This window comes from Anoplophora glabripennis, unplaced genomic scaffold (genome assembly GCF_000390285.2).
Source record: "Anoplophora glabripennis isolate ALB-LARVAE unplaced genomic scaffold, Agla_2.0 scaffold185, whole genome shotgun sequence".
Lineage (NCBI taxonomy): Eukaryota > Metazoa > Arthropoda > Insecta > Coleoptera > Cerambycidae > Anoplophora > Anoplophora glabripennis.
Window position 1 is genome coordinate 856,522 of NW_019416354.1, and position 17,372 is coordinate 873,893.

The window sequence follows — 17,372 nt, forward strand, 5'->3', positions numbered from 1 at the left end:
TTTTAATAGTACTCGCGTAAGCTCGTGTATGCTTTGGAATGCTGAAAACTTCCTGAGAAATCAGTAAAAAGTCAAAACGTTCGAGATAAGGGTCTCTTAATAATACAAATGTAGGTAAGTATTGTACAAAAATATTATAGGGACATTGAATAAGTTCTCGCTGTTGTTCAACAGATGGGATTATCATCAGAACTGCAAGCATATTGTTAGATCCGGATTGAAGATTTAAATTTACCAGTCTTTGACGTAAGTATGGTCTTGCGTGGCTTGAGTCGAAACGAAGGTTTTAGGTAGCAAGGAGACGCTCACACAGTTGCGGTCAAGGGTGACGACATAACGCACTGTTTGACTGTGTCGCCATAAATAAATCTCTTAAATATTTCTTTAAATCCAACAATATAGTTTAAGGATGTTTGATAGATCTCTTGCGAGAGGGAAGCCTATTGCTTATACACGGGAGTTTCATTATAGTACCAACCTTACATAAACTAATTTGAGCGAACTAAATATAATACATGCAAATGAAATTTATACAACACATATAATAGGATCGCATATATTTTTATGTTTAATGCATGGCAATTAACTTTTTATTTGAATAAAAGTGTCTATTTATTCATTAAGAAGGTTTGTCGGGTACGTCTAAAGTCAAATGAGAATTTCTGTAGATTCGCTAGTGACTAAAGTAATAAGCCTTTGATTTGGCAACATTCCACTTGGCTGGTCGCGCTCGGCTCGGCGTTCGCTCGCTCGTGCGCGATCATTCTGTTTGGATGCCTAAGCTTGAAATATACATCATAATGTCACACCTGCGAATTTCAAATAATACGCTACATCGTATCGCTGCTATCACACATATGGAGGTTAAATTCTTCTTCTTCCTAGTAGTTGGTCCTAATAAGTCCCATAGCACTGCGGCCTAATTAGGCCTATTGTACGTCCCACTACTAGTCCTATTAGCAAGTAGTTTTGTCCTTTTGACAAAGTCCAAAAGCTTCCTTGCTGACACTTCTCTCAGTTCCTTGGGTTCCAAATATGGTCTCCCCAGGAGCGCCATTCTGCTACGTGCAAATCCCGGGCACTCGCCCAGGATGTGCAAAGAAGTTTCATCCGCCGATTTACATACTCGGCAGACCGGACTGTCTACAAGCTTTAGCTTATGTAGATGTTTCCTAAAGTGACAGTGTCCTGTTATGAGTCCTGTCACTCTCCTGAGCCAGATTTTGTTCAAGTTCAGTAAATCGTTTGCTCTTTCCATCGAAGAATACTCCGTGAACTCTGCCTCGGATCCCTTCCTACAGTCCCACACCAGTTTTGAACTTATCTTGTGTGCGCCAAAAGCTTTAATTGCAGCTTGACTATCAGAGAATATACAGGTCAAAAAGGAGGGGTCACTCAAGGTCATATTTGAATGTAAAATTGTCTGCTCTTCATTTCTGGGGTCAAAAGTATAGGGTTCCATTTGAAAATCACATTTGACCTTGAAATGATCTTCAATGTCAAGGTCACCATCGGATAGCCAGGGAGAAATCCTGAAACTTTTATATTTAACATTTTTCTCTAAAATACTCTCCCGCCGAGTTATTATGTCGTTCCGGTACTTTTGCTATACCCTGTATATATCAGTTTACGTTTATAACCTCTACGTACATTCTCTGCCAAACACGCCATTGTCGCGAAAACTTCTGGAATACAGTAGGGAACTCCCCCAGACTGTACTTGCACTCCATCTGGGTCTGAGTCCATATATTCCTGCACCCATCCCTCTAGTCATTTTAGAGCCATCTGTAAACCATACTAGACTCCACCTTTCCTGGGTATTAAACCTTTCCTCCCATTTGCTTTGATCTTCTATTCAAGTTGCAAATGTCTTATGGAAGTGAAACTTAGAACCATCTTGTCAGATATCATCCCATAACCAAAAGTTGCTTCCGACATAGATGTGTCCATTATCCTGGACTAGGAAATACCCCTCCAGTCGTTGTTATTCCTGAGTTGATACGCTGCTAGCCACGCTGGTCTTTCCACCACTATATGCAGTGGTGCTAGATGACTTCTAGTGCAGGTGTCGGGGTCGATGGCATCGCCCCCATATACCTTAATAGGCCAATCTCTGATTTCTATTCAGTTTTTCCCTTGCTGTGGTCTGTTGTGTTTTTTGCCACCATACCACAGCGCCGTAGAGAATCCTAGGTCTTACTATCAATGTATACAACCAGTATACGCACCACTTTTTCCAAATGCGCATTCCAGGTGAATTATTATCTAGTATCACTCCTAGACGATCACTTCCCTGGAAAGCCTAATGCACCTCTCCCCTATTATAGATTCAGAGAGTCCAATCAAATTCCTTCTCCTGGTGAAAGCTACTATGACCGTTTTGTCAGGGTTTACTAACAGTGCCTGCCCCTTACACCAGTTATCTATCCATTTCAAAGCCTCTTTCATGAGTTCTGAAACGATAATATTATGTTTCCTGACTATGAGAACGACTAAGTTGTCTGCATAGCCTTGTGTATAAAGTCCCTTTCGATTAAGGCCCTCGAGTGCACTGTCCACCACTAATCCCCATAACAAGGGAGACAGTACGCCTCCCTGGCGGAGGTTAAGTTAGTCAACGACAGCAGTTTGAAGGAGAATTATTATAAATTATGTATCTTACAAGTACCTAATTGATTTCTACGAACTGTCATACAGTTCCTTAGATATCAGTTTCCTTATTTATACAAGTTGCTGTGGAAACTCAATTGTTGCGCATTCTAAGTGGAAAGACCAAAAAAATCTGCATTCTCATAGGACTTCATACTAAATCGTGGAAAATTATTTTATTAATATCTTGTCTCTTAGGTATCCAAACTAGTCATAATTTTTTTTGAGGATTTTCTTATATTAATTTTTTTATGAATATTTGTTCATCAATTCCAAATCAGATAAACCTTAAATTATTGTGCAGTTGCTCATGTGACAGTACCATACAAAAGTTGATTTAAATCAGTTTATTTATTATAGCAAAGGCATACAAAAATATTTGAAAGAATGATATAGTTTCAGTAATGTCCCTGACATTTTTTCATTGTAGGGTAACGCATATATTCGATAATACATATGGTTATTTATGTATTTTTTTGGAAGGGGAATCACTCGGAGACCGATTTTTATTTTTATATACCCATTTTTGTAACGAGCGTTCAAATAAGAACGTGGTCAAGTTGGTTCTGAAAATTTGGGCGTAGCGTATAGCAAATGAACTTAAACGTCATCTGTCAAAGCGCTATATCGCCGCTATCAATTTGAATATTTTCGTTTTAAAAAGCGTTTAAAATGGTGTTTTCTCAAGAACAAAAAGTGTTTATCATAGAGTCCTACTTTAGAAATGGACGCAAGATTGATGGAATATGGAAGTATTCTATTGAGGAATGTTTCATAGAATTTCAAAATCAATTTCCCGGCGTTGTTGAGTACAAAATTTTTCAAAGTGCAGTTCAGCGTTGTGTTAATGTTTTTCGTGAAACGGGCAGTGTAACAAGAAAAGAAGGAAGCGGCCGACCTAAAAAGCGGACTGAAGAATTAAAAGAAAATGTCCAACAAATAATGGAAAATGCGCCAAGAACTTCTGTACGTGTTTTATCACAAATGGTGGGAGTATCAGTCGGTACCTGCCACACAGTGTTAAAAAAAGATTTGCGTTTGTTCTCCTATCGTTTAACTTGTCAGCAAGAACTTCATGAAGTTGATTTTCCGCGACGGGCTGTATTTTGTGAATGGTTTTTAAACAACTACGGTGAACTTCATAATATCACCTTTTTTTCTGATGAAGCCTGGTTTCATTTAAGTGGTTACGTAAACTCACAGAATATGAGAATGTGGTCTTCTGAAAAACCAGATAACTTTTTTGTCGAGGGCCCTCTACACGCTCAAAAAATTGGAGTTTGGTGTGCTCTCAATCGAAGGAGGATTTATGGACCTATTTTTTTTAATGGTACTCTTACTGCGCAAAGGTATAGAGAAGAAATTATCGCTCCTTTTGTTAACCAGCTGGAAGAAAACGAAATTACAAACTTTTACTTTCAACAAGATGGCGCAAGGGCACATACGGCAGGCGAGACGATGAATATGTTGAGGGAAGTTTTCCAAAATCGACTAATAAGTCTCAATGCTGAACATGAATTTCCACCGAGGTCATGTGATATTACGCCGTGTGATTTCTTTTTGTGGCCTTACCTTAAAAACACTATTTTTGAACTGCCTATTCCTGATTTAAACCATCTGCAGGCTCGACTTATAGACAAGATTCGTGAAATTAACAATACCCCGAGCATCTTAGAAAATGTCTTTAATTCTTTGAGGAACAGGTGTGAAAAGTGCTTGGAACAAGGAGGGGGACACTTTCAGCAGCTGCTTTAATTTATTGTTATAACAAGGAGGGGGACACTTTCCGCAGCTCCTTTAATTGTTTGTTATTGTTATCACGATTATTCTTTAAAATAAAGTTATATAGTCATTAACGTTATTGAAACTGACAGCTGCTATACAGCTCGTTGAGAAATGAGGTTAAGTTGGTCGCTATAAGCTACTCCCTACGTCCAATGTGTCAGAGCCAACTTCGACCACGTTTTTATTTGAACGCTCGTTATAAATTTATATTTACAGGGTGATCCATATCGTATTTAATAAAAAATGTGTTTTCCTAAAAAAAATACTGTATGCATTTCTTTACGAACATGCTGTATAATTTTTAATTTGTTTGCAGAAAATAAATCTGCGCTAATGCTAATATAATAAATTTTGTAATAATAGGAGTTGGGAACAATAAAACTATTTTAATTCTGTAATTTATTTTAAAATGTGTGTATATAAATTATTACAAAATATATGTAATATAAACAAATCTATTAGTTCTGCTAAAATATGCTGAGTTTTATTAGGTATAGGATCATCGACCTATCTTTGGAAATATGTGTTTATTTGATTTTGCTAAAATTGCAGTATGTTATAGTTTTTTACTTTCTGATCAAAAATTGTCATGGGCCCAAAGTGATCCCATGAATAGTTTCAGAGATAAAGAGGGGTGGGAAGTATGTGATTTTGGCTGTAGGCCTGAGTAAGCTTCACGAAGTTTCAAGTTATGGATTTCAAAAACAGGTATGTAATAAATTTTAGCCAGTAGGTACAATGCTTCTGGGATCGCTGACCTGAATTTGGAGATAGGTTAGCTATCTAAGGTCACCTGGAGGTCAGGTAAAGGTTGTTTAAAGGTCAAACTGAAGAAGACTTGTACTGAATTTTGACCATTTATGGGCTCGCAGAATCTGATTCTAGAGATAGCGTAACCATAAAGGTCACCTTCAAGTCAATTCAAGGTCATTTCAAAATCAAACTAAAGAAAAGGCTTGTATTGAATTTCAACCAGTGCGCATATAAGTTTTTTTTTGGGGGGGGATCTGTATTCGGGGATAGCTTAGCCCTAGAAGGTCACATTTAGGTCAAGTCAAGGTCAAAGTAAAGAAAAGGCCTTTCACGAATGTTAACCTGTAAGTATGTATGCTTTTAAGGTCGCTAAACCTGAATTTGAGGATAGCTTAGTCCTATAAGGTCACCTGGAAATCAAGTCAAGTCATTTGACTTGATCTCAATTCAAGCCCCGCAGGTGACCTTATAGGGCTAAGCTATCCTCGAATTTAGGCTCAGCGACCTCAAAAGCATACATACTTACAGGTTAACATTCCTGAAAGGCTTGAAATGATCTTGACTTCACCTAAATGTGACCTTGTAGGGCTAAGCGATCCCCGAATTTAGTTACCCCCCCTCAAAAAAAACTGACATATGCACTGGTTGAAATTCAATACAAGCCTTTTCTGTAGTTGAATCTTGAAATGACCTTGAATTGACTTGAAGGTGACCTTTAGGGTTAAGCTATCTCCAGATTCAGATTCTGCGAGCCCAAAAACCTATTCACTCACTGGTCAAAATTCAATACGTCTTTTCTTCAGTTTGACCTTGAAACGACCTTTACCTGACCTCCAGATGACCTTAGATAGTTGCGCTATCCCCGAATTCAGGTTCAGCGATCTCAAAAGTGTTGTACAATATCGACTGGAACCCATTTTCCATTGATTTTGTGCGAGGTTCTTTTAGCTGTAGGATTTTTTTCTATCAAACGTTTTTTTATACATTCAATTTGTTTTTACAATATTAATATAGCTGAAAATTACTTTCGTGAAATTTTGGCCTTGATAAACGAAGATTGGAGGCAGTTGTGTACAAACATTTTTACAGTATGGCTCAAAATTTGCATAACGTCCAACAGTATCTGTATCTGTATTATCACATAAATTTTGCAAAATAGCTATCTACATTCGATTTGAAGAGAAAAGTTTTAAAGAAATGTTTCTCTGTCTCCATCTGTACTTCGTATATTAAGGCCGATAATTTCAAGAGAGTAATTTTCGATGTCAATACCACGAAAAAAGTTGAACACTAAATAAAAAAAGTAAAAGTTCTTTCCACCAGAATGAAAAGGAGTTTACTTCTGTAAAAATTTAAAATCGTTAGAATGTCACATGATGTAAATATAAAAGTTGAACTTTTTTATCCTACATTTAAGTGACAGCCATTAAAAATATAACTGTTTTCATAAATGAATTATCTTCTGGAGTTTTCAACTAAAAAAATATTTGCCAAGACATATCCATCACCCTGTACACAATGATGTAAATACAGATACATATGAGAGAAGTTACATAATTTTTTTGTAAGGAAATATATACTATTCAAGGAAAGTTATATTTTCGTCAAATCTAATAACAAACTGATGTCGAATGTCTAAATTTAAATTATCGATAGTTGCTCTATTTTTATTTACTGTTACATTTCTGGTGTACATATTTTTAACAAGATCTTCTTCAGGAACTGATTTTTTTGTTGCAACAGAAACTTGAGAAACAGTGGTCTTTAGTCCATAAAAAATAACAGAGTTTAAAATAGTTGCTTGATCATAACTAGCTTCATCGTCAATAATTTCGTTTCTCAAAGAATTATTATAAAAAGTAAATCTGACGTATGTATATTTATTTGAAAGATAATCAAACGACACTTGGTCATCATCATAAACAGTACCTTTAGCATAATTATATTTATCAAGAAAAACTAAAAGAGTTATGGGATCGTCTTTCATATAAACCGAAGTATTTCTAACTGTTTGTTTAACAGGTATAATACTTCCTCCTCTGTAAAATACTGGTACAGTGTCCAAAGTAACGGGAAGATTTTTTATCCCAAGTCCAGTGTAAGTTTCATTAAAATTGTCGATTTCATACCACAATTCATTTTCTCCTCCTGGTAAGTACACTGTGACATTTTTCGCCATTTTCTCAGTGACCGGGTGAACTAGAATATCTGAACCAACAAGAAACTCATTGTCAATATCGTATGTATTTATATCGTCAGAGTATTCGTAACTCAGTGGTCTAATAACAGGTTCTCCGATTAAATAATGTTCCCAAAACATGGTGTACCAGTAAGTCAGATGTTTGTAACGCTGTTGCAATGATTTTCTTATTCTTTGCTGGATTTTATCGTTGAACAAATACGGTTCTCTTCGTTTTGTACTGACAGCTGAATGTGCTCTAAAAAATGGATACCATGCTCCAGCTTGGTACCACCTCTGTAGAAGTTCTTCAGTTGGGTTACAACTAAAACCTCCAACGTCGGCTCCTACAAAGCTGAGGCCAAAGTAATAAAAAAAAATAGGATTAATTAGTAAATAAAAAAACAAATGTTTCATTTATTCAAGAATGGGCATATTTGGAAACTATTGCAAAATTGTCTATTATGAATTGATGTTAGCAACTTCTTATCTGAAATTTAATAACACCCATTTAAAATACCCCCATTTCCCATTTTATATTCCAATAAATAATTACCTATCGATACCGCCATTTTATAAATCAATGTATATCATTTATTAAAAAACATACCGCAAAGAGCTTCAGTTAACATCATAGGAATAGAATATTTCAGATGTTCCCACGAAGCCACATTATCCCCCGTCCAATGAGCAGCATATCTCTGAGATCCAGCAAAGAAGGACCTTGTTAAAATAAAAGGTCTTATTTCGTCATTGCTTCTGTCGATCAGTCCTTGGTATGTACCAACAGTTTGATAAAATCCATACTGGTTATGCACATCCCTGTGCTTCCAACCTTCATAATGTATGCAATTTCCATCCATAGCTTGCTCTTGAACCTCAAAAACGGAAGGTTCATTCATATCATTCCAAATGTGGAGATTATTGCTCTTAGCAAAATCAGCAATTAAAGCAGAATAATAATTTAATGCTTCAGGATTGAAGAAATCGATCCAGCTGGATAGTCCTGGCCAACATGAGGCTTTAAAACTTGTACCACTGGGATTTTTCACAAAATATTCTAAAATAAATTATATAATGTCACCAACCAAGAATCTTTAAATCGATAGATTACAACCACCACGTCATTTCCTTTATTTGCCAAATCAATGGAAAATGGGTCCCGGTCGATTTTGCTGAAATCGCAGTATGTTATAGTTTTTGAGTTTCTGATCAAAAGTTGTCATGGGCTCAAAGTGATCCTATGAATAGTTTCAGAGATAAAGAGGGAGGAAGTATGTGATTTTGGCTGTAGGCCTTCACGAAGTTTCAAGTTGATGAATCCAAAAATTGAGGCATGTAATGAATTTTGACCAGTAGGTACAATGCTTTTGGGATCGCTGAACCTGAATTTGGGGATAGCTTAGCTATCTAAGGTCACCTGGATAGGTCGCTTCAAGGTCAAACTGAAGAAGACTTGTAATGAATTTTGATCAGTGAGTGTATAGATTATTGGGCTCACAGAATTTGACTCTGGAGATAGTGTAACCCTAAAGGTCACCGTCAAGTCAATTCAAGGTCATTTCAAGATCATACTAAAGAAAAGGCTTGTATTGAATTTCAACCAGTGCATATATAAGTTTTTTTTTAGGGGGGGAACTGTATTCGGGGATAGCTTAGCCCTACAAGGTCACATTTCGGTCAAGTCAAGATCATTTCAAGGTCAAAATAAAGAAAAGGCCTTTCACGAATGTTAACCTGTAAGTATATATGCTTTTGAGCTAGCCGATGAACCTGAATTTGGAGATAGCTTAGCTCTATAAGGTCACATGCAGGGCTTGAATTGAGATTAAGTCAAATGAAATGACCTTGACTTGATTTCCAGGTGCCCCAGTTTTTGAACCCATCAACTTGAAACTTCGTGAAGCTTACTCAGTCCTACAGCCAAAATCACATGCTTCTCCCCCTCATTATCTCTGAAACTATTCATAGGATCACTTTGGGCCCATGACAACTTTTGATCAGAAAATCAAAAACTATAACATACTGCAATTACAGCAAAATCAACTGGGACCCATTTTCCATTGATTTTGGGCGGGGTTCTTTTGTATTTTTTTGAGATAATGGAGTTATTTTCAAACTGTCATGAAGAAAATTTGTTATTATTATAAGTATTCATATAGTATTCATATTCTACTTCGATTATATGTAACTCTCAGGTACAGCTTATCTTCGGTTTATACAGGGTGTCCCGTGACTCGATGGTTTATGGTCATAATCCTTGGACAATTTTAAGTCAAAAGTGCACTTTGTCCAAAACTCAGTAGTTAACGAGTTATGGACAATATTAAATTTAACAATAAATAAATCTGGTAAAGTAAAGAGCATGTGGAATAAAGTAATGTAATGTTTTATTAATTACGAATTTTTTTATTGTTAACAGAAATTTTAATAATTGAAGGCGAAGCTCTCTGAAGAGTATCTGGATCATCTCGTATGAATGCAGCTGCAGCCATAATATTTTGAATTAGCTCATCTTTGGTTTGTAGTTTATTTGAATACACTAGACTTTTTATGTGTCCCCAAAGATAATAATCAAGGGGCGTTAGGTCTGGTGACCTCGAAGGCCGGAGAACTGGACCTCCTCTTCGAATCCACCGGTTAGCAAAGTTGTTACTTAAATATTCTCTCACATTTACACCAAAATGCGGTGGTGTGCCATAGCACTGAACCCACATGTTAACTATATTCTGAAGTGGAACATTCTCCTTTAATCCTGGCAACACATTTTGTAAAAAAATTTGATAATGCTCGGATGTTAAACGTTTTTGAAATACGAATGACCCAATAAGAAGGTTATTAAGAACACCACACCAAATATTCACCGAAAAGCAATGTTGAAAATGCATTTCCCCGATTTCTAAAGGGTAAGGGGTCCATGAATGTGAATTTCTGATATTTGTAATTTCATCTCTATTAAACGTGGCTTCATCCATAAACATAATTTGTCCACAAAGCTGTGGATGTGCAATCAACCAATGACAAAAGTCGACACACGCTGCATAGTCTGCTGATTGTAAATGTTGAACAGATTGTATGTGATATGGGTAGAAACCAAAGTTGTGTAATGTTTTCCACACTTTCATTCGACTAACATGAACACGATTAGATATTATTCGTATATTAGTAGAGGGACTATTTTCGTTCATGTTAAGAATAGCTTCTCCTTCAGCAAGTTCTTGCCGCACGGGACGTTCTGCAGTAGCTTTAGGAAACATGCCTGTTTTTGTCAACTGACGATGCATATTTATGAACACTTGCTTATTACATATTCTTCGGTCAGGAAACCTCTAATGATATTCCCATTTCCGTCACAGTATCCATAAGTAAAGTGAATATTGGCATATTCTTGATTTGAAAACGTAGCCATGTCAAATTAATCTTAAAATTACGTCAAAGAATAAACAATGTCGCCATAACAATATGACAAAACAATTACATGGCCTCCCAGATTTATTTACTGTTAAATTTAATATTGCTCGTAACTCCTTAACTATTGGACAAAGCGTATAAGGCACTTTTGACTTAAAATTGTCCAAGAAATACAACCTTAAGCTATGGCCATCGAGTCACGGGACACCCTATATAATGAATAAATTTGAGAATCCTGTCTTAAAGTCCATGTGGAAAATACCATGTGGAATATAGTGAATTTGTAAATTATGATCCATCACATATAGTGAACCAATTACTGATCAAATTTGATAAAAAATGTTGCTATATTGAACTTTATTACCATATAAAACATCATATGTTAGAATAAAATCATGGATTATGTGTTAATTTAGTTTTAAAGATTAAATGAAATATATTGAACGTATAGTAATAGCTATTTAAACAAGTTGAATTAAAAAATTATTCTGACCATACTGATTATTTTATAAGTATATTTACTAAATTTCCAACTGAAGCTGTATTATATTTTATGTCATTTATTAGTTAATAGGGCAAATTTTAAATTCCAATTTCAAAAAAGTTTTGCTTTGATTAAATTTACTTTTAAAAACTAAAATATGCTCTTTAAACTTCGGCTGTAAGGAACATATTTCTCAGGTCTTTTGAAGTTCGTTATAACCATGACCTTAACTACCTTTTTTTTGTCTCTGGAGAATACGAGAAACTCCTCAAAAAGATAGAAATTGGTTCTCCCCTTGTACCATAAATATGAAATGGATGTTTTGTAGGTACTTGTTTAATTCTTTTTCATATATGCAACTGGTTTTTGGAACAACTAAGTTGTTGAAAATAGATAAACTTTTCCAGTGCCTAAAGTTTTACTCATTTTAGAAATTCCTAAAAACATATCTGAATCACTACAGAAACTCGTTTAGGATATGACAACAGTAAAAATTTAAAAATGCAATCGACATCTGCATTCTGTTAAAGTTAAAAATATATATCATTTTAAAAAAATGTAAAAAAAATATTTCTAGAATACTGAAAATATATGTAATATACAGGGTGTCCCAAAAGTGACGCCCGGCCTTCTGGGTATTGATTAAGGGGATAAAAACAAATCGAAAATCAAGATTGAAAAATTTTCCTATTGTTTTTCTTTGTTGAGTTATTCAAAAAACTAAAAATAAACATTTGAGCTGGGTTATTAAATAATTATGTAGTTCAGAGCTGTATCTGCTGCTGTATGTTTTTAAATGAAAACTTTCCATTACCATTGCTAGATGACGTTCCGTTAGCAGTTAGACTAAATTATTGGTTTCAGCATGATGGAGCTCCATCACATTATGGTTTACGAGTATGAAATTATTTGAATAAAAATTTCCTAGACAGCTGTATTGGAAGGGGTGCCCATAGCCTGGCCTCATAGATTACCAGATCTGAATCCCATATATTTTTCTTTTGGGGTTATTTAAAAGAAAAGATTTATGTAGAAGCTCGTATACACGCTGCTGTCGCGTTTATAGACCAAGAGATGCTACAAAGGGTTCATGCTTCGATGTTGAATCGTCCCAATATTTTAGCGATTTCCATTGATGCACTGAGTGCGCATTCAGTGTATTTCCATCCTGTATTATCTACAGTGATAATAAAAGATTGAAATATACCTACTCGGTGCGCACGCAGTGTGTCAATGGAAATCGCCATTCTTGAAGTAGAAGGCAACTTATTTGAACAACTTTTGTAAAAACAATTTCTATTATTTAAGCACATTATTGTTTTTTCCTCTCCAGATTAAAATTGTTTTATTATCAAAGTGTTTTTCTCTATCCTTTTCAGGTTACTTACACCCAGATACAACCGGCAATCGGGAACTATACTTACCTACTATTGGTTATAAATTATTTGTCTTGATATAAGCAGACCTCAGTTTTGAGACAAAAAAATTGGATTTTCACTTTTTTAGTTTTTTAAATATTTTTTTTGACAGAAAAACAATCGGAAAATTTTCCACTTTAGATTTTCAAATCGTTTTTGTCTCCTTAATCAAATCCCAAAAGGACGGGCGTCACTTTTGGGAGACCCTGTATATAGATGGACTGATAAACTTTTTGATCTTTGACGTTTTTCGAAATCTTGAAAAGTAGGTAATTGGCAAAAGTGAGATATTTCAAAAATCAAGTAATGTGTGTGAAATGTTTGTAATCAGTGAAATGTATAACTTTTTTTATTATAGCTTACCTTTAGATTCACATTCGTCAAAAACAGAATATCCCTTTTCCCTTTTAATGTGTGGGTCAATTATAACTACTGCTTTTCTACCCTGCTTGTTTAAAGCATTCAACATAGAACTAGGATTTGGGAAAGTTTTGGGATCCCAAGTGAAATATTTATTTTTATCTGTATAGTCAATATCCATCCAAATTACATCAAGTGGAAATTTGTTCTCATCGAATTTATTGCAGACTTCCAAAACTTCTTTTTGGCTCATGTAACTGTAACGGCTCTGATGGTGGCCCAAAGCAAACATTTGTGGTAGAGGAGCGACTCCTAATATTTCATTTACAAAAAAATATACTTAATTAGATTAATTTCTGTGTGTGGGTGTATTTTAATTAACCAAAATTTATTATTTATTCAATAAAATGGTTTGGTTTATTTGGTTTAAATGTGTATCAATCGATTCATTTTAGCAACTCTTAGATAAGTAACCATAAAATATAAAATTTTCATTAAAATTCTTAAAATTTTTCTAATAAATTTTTGTATGAAATAAAGTGATTTGGATATTTTCCATGCAGTCACCTTAGACCTTAGACAGATATAAAACAAATAACAAATTAAAGCATGTTGACCTTGGTGCAATAATTTTAACAGCATAGAAATGTTGTAAAAGTAATTTTGAGCCAAAATAATATAGGCTTTTATTTCGAAAATGAACAATTTCCGTTAAACCGGAAACTAAATATCAAAAAGTTATCTGATATTTTATGTATCATTATAAGGAATAACTTTTCTTTGAATTTTCGTTAGTAGTTATTTTAAACTATTTCGCGTTTCAACACTTTAGGCCCCAACTTTAATGTACCTTAATGCGATTTTTAACGCTTAGTTTCATGCAAATTTTGCATTTGGACAACACGTATTATATTTACAAAGTGTAAGATAGAGCCTCATTCAAATGATAGCATATTTTTATTATTAAAATTCAAACTCACCTGTTAAATTAATATACTGTTTTACGCAATCTCTCAAAGATGGCCCCGTTAAAATAAATGCTTCCAAAGCTCCAGTTTCGCTTATAAAGTAAGAATCAATTCCGGTCTTCTTATGCGTGATATCAACAAACGTTTGAGCTGAATTTAACCAGAAAACTCCTGCGGTCATATTAACTCCCAGACCAAATAACACAGGAACTGATCCGTATAATGCTTGTGTGGAATTCACTTCGTAACCATAGCGATCTATATTATAAAGTCTATAGGGCTCAGATCCGTTAGTCGTGGTTCTTAATGCCAGTCTTTCAGCATGTTCCGGTAATCCATAAGCCCGCAGTGCTTGCGGAAAATTAAAGTCGAGCGCTACTGGTGCTTCGGGATCTTCTTCGAAAGTTAACAATTGCCGTGGATTTATTTTAACGATTTCTTGGCCCTCACGATACACCGTTAAATTGAAAGGATCAGTAGAAAGATAGATTTTGATATCTTCGAACTCTATGATAACCAATTCACCGACATCTAGCATATTAACGTTTACTGTCATATCGGTTTCCAGAGGCATTTCAGGTAAAGAGTCATTGACTTGATATCTCAAGTTTATAGGATCGTTTATGTAAATGCTAAACTTTCCTCCTGCTAATGCTGTAAGGAAGAAATCAAAATGCTTGTCGGTGTCTCTATTTACCAATTTTCCAATTAACGAACAATTTAATTTGCTTGAAACTTTCAGCGTGTAATTTGATGGTGCCCTGTTGCGAAGTTTATCACAAAATTTGAGTTCCTTGCACTTATACGAGTACCAGCATTTTACTGCTGTTATGAGCAATATAGTTAACCCGCCGGTCAAGCAGATGAATTTGAGATTCATCTCTGTGCGATTGAACTGCCGTATGAACTTACTGAAAGGGTTACTCATTGCGGCTGATATTTATATATTAAAACCTCGGTCACTTGATTTGTTGTGTTGATAGGTCACTAAGTTTGTGTGAAGTACCTTGGTATTATTATTTATAACCTTGGTTAGCGTCTCTCTGTGTGTTATAATTCTTACAGAAGTACATATGTAACAATTGTCTAATTTGTGTAGTTGTTGCCTAGTGCTTGCAAACGTAATAACTACGACAAATTCGTGATTATTTTTAGATTCTAAATACACAAACACAACAACAGTTTACAGAAATATACTATGCTTTTCATGTATTTTTCGGTAATGTATTAGTATATATATTTTTAATGATGTAACTTCAGTATTTATATTTGCATCTCCAACGTTCAAGATAAAAATAACGTATTTTATTGGTGCCACCGCTATTATTTGGAATAAATCCAGTGCCGGGCTTTGATTTTTATGGGCCCCTAAGCCGAAACGGGAAAAGGTTCTTAATAAAAGAAATGATTGTCCGGTGAAGTCCCAATTAATACTATACTAGAAAGAATAGCATGAATTTCCAATAGTGAATATCGAGTCGCGCCTACTCCTTGTACTGATTAGGTATATCTAAAGTATATACTCAACTTGTAACATTAGCATATTATTTTTGTCAAAAAATATTCTAGGCCGCCACTACGATATTTTGTTATTGAAAAACTCAGTTGTGCAGTTAAGTTACATTACATGTTTAGTCTAGCTGTTTTAAAATAATAATTTCCCCACTTAAGACACCCAATCGCAAAGACAATAAAATGGACTTCAAACTTCAAGTGAAACGAGAAGAGGATTTGCATTTGAAACTTAAATTTTTGTAAATATGTATAAGTTATAGGGATGGTACCTATTATAAGGATGACTATAAAGCCCGCACATGGGCAATAAAAGTTTACATTATTGATAATAAAGTTACCGTACATACATCCGTCAGAAAATGACGATTTTTTTATTACAAAATTTCTTGTAAGTGAACGAAATAATCGCAAAAACCAGTTTATGACAGAGTACACAGTAACACGTTTAGGATATTTTTGTTTAAAGGAGTGCTTTTTAATCAGCCATAAAAAGTAGGTAAGTAGCAAATGAGATTAATAACTACAGTATGTCCACGGTTAGGGTGAATAAGAGGAAAAACTTTTTTATTTTACATTTTACGGAAAAAAGGTACAGGGTAATTCACTACATTTTGACCCCCCTTTAGCTTTTTTGTTATTAAAAAATTTGAATGACAAAAGTTGCACGAGTTTTTATGAATTTTTCGAAAATGATTGTAGAAAAACAAATGAAGTCCAAACAAAATGACGGCGGATGTTAACTTTTTTAATTTAAAATGGAATACCCTGTATATTTTTACATATTTGGATAGAACGTTCCCTGTCGAGCATAGACATATAGGGTTTGTTGGGTCAATCTGTAATAATAATAAACGAGAGAGCGGCCAAGAGAGGCCTAATAGGCCTTTTCATCAAATTTTTTTAATGCCCCGCGTCAATATCTGCCAACTTTTTCGTACAGTTTTTTGTAAACACGAAAACACGTGTTCGCTTTTAATTAATTATCTAAAGCATGAAACATTTTTTTTCATATTAACAATAAGTAATACATCAATATATACACATATAATAAAAAATCTCATGTTTTGCTTCAAAGCAATAAATTATTTATTTTCTCAATACTTATGATTAACCTAAAAATTCAATCTTATAAATAATTTTGCAAGTCCCAATAATTTATTTTTAGTTAACTAAAGCTGAATTACAATAATTATTCATTTTAATTATATTTCATTTTAATTATTGTTAACATTCGTAATAAGAATAGGTACGGATGCCTAACCTCTCAATCAGCTCTCTTCTATTTTCTTTTTGTGGACGTCCGTGACATTAGACATTTTAGCAACCATTTTAATTGTTCACAATTATATGTGCTTCGACTGAACTATGCATTAGTAATGCACCATCAATAATTTGTTCTAATAGCTGAATACACACGCAGACTTATTATTGGAGCGATAAATTGTACCAAATAATCGTCAGATAAATCGTTAAGAAAAATCTTTCAGACAAATCTTAGAGAGGACACTAATGCGAAGTTTTGTTGAATCGAATTATTGTACAAAGTTTATTTGACAGTTTATTCATTACGTCTGTCATTCACAAAGATTGGCCGTGTTCTTTTATTCATCCATTACTCTTATGGTTCTGGTTCTACCATATAACATTGTCCATGAGTAACTAGGCCTCACGACTAGTGCTGGCAAAAACCGGAAAAAAGTGAAACCGGTTAACCGGGTTCCGTAAAAACCGATTTCAGATAAAACCGGTTAGTCGAATAGTTGCTAAAACCGGTTATTCGAATAACCCGTTACTTGAATGGCCAAAACAGGATACCTGAAAATCGGTGCTTTACAAAGACAGACCCGGAG

General features: G+C 34.6%; 1 protein-coding gene across 1 annotated transcript; it reads right to left on the bottom strand.

The window, feature by feature from the left end:
- Positions 1 to 5,947: 5,947 nt before the first annotated feature.
- Positions 5,948 to 15,058, bottom strand: LOC108906673 (neutral alpha-glucosidase C-like). Its single transcript, XM_018709996.1, has 4 exons — positions 14,020 to 15,058; positions 13,043 to 13,351; positions 7,977 to 8,426; positions 5,948 to 7,728 (listed from the first exon to the last, which is right to left on the bottom strand). The coding sequence occupies exons 1-4, from the start codon at positions 14,933 to 14,935 to the stop codon at positions 6,767 to 6,769; spliced, it is 2,637 nt and encodes an 878-aa protein (XP_018565512.1). The 5' UTR covers positions 14,936 to 15,058; the 3' UTR covers positions 5,948 to 6,766.
- Between the last annotated feature and the right edge of the window lie 2,314 nt (positions 15,059 to 17,372).

Excerpts from the sequence above, each read along its gene's own strand:
- LOC108906673 (XM_018709996.1), bottom strand. The coding sequence starts at position 14,935 with ATGAGTAACCCTTTCAGTAAGTTCATACGGCAGTTCAATCGCACAGAG. Across the intron at positions 13,352-14,019 it reads ACAGTATATTAATTTAACAG|GAGTCGCTCCTCTACCACAA; the intron begins GTGAGTTTGAAT and ends ATGAAATATTAG. Across the intron at positions 8,427-13,042 it reads TGACGAATGTGAATCTAAAG|AATATTTTGTGAAAAATCCC; the intron begins GTAAGCTATAAT and ends AATTTATTTTAG.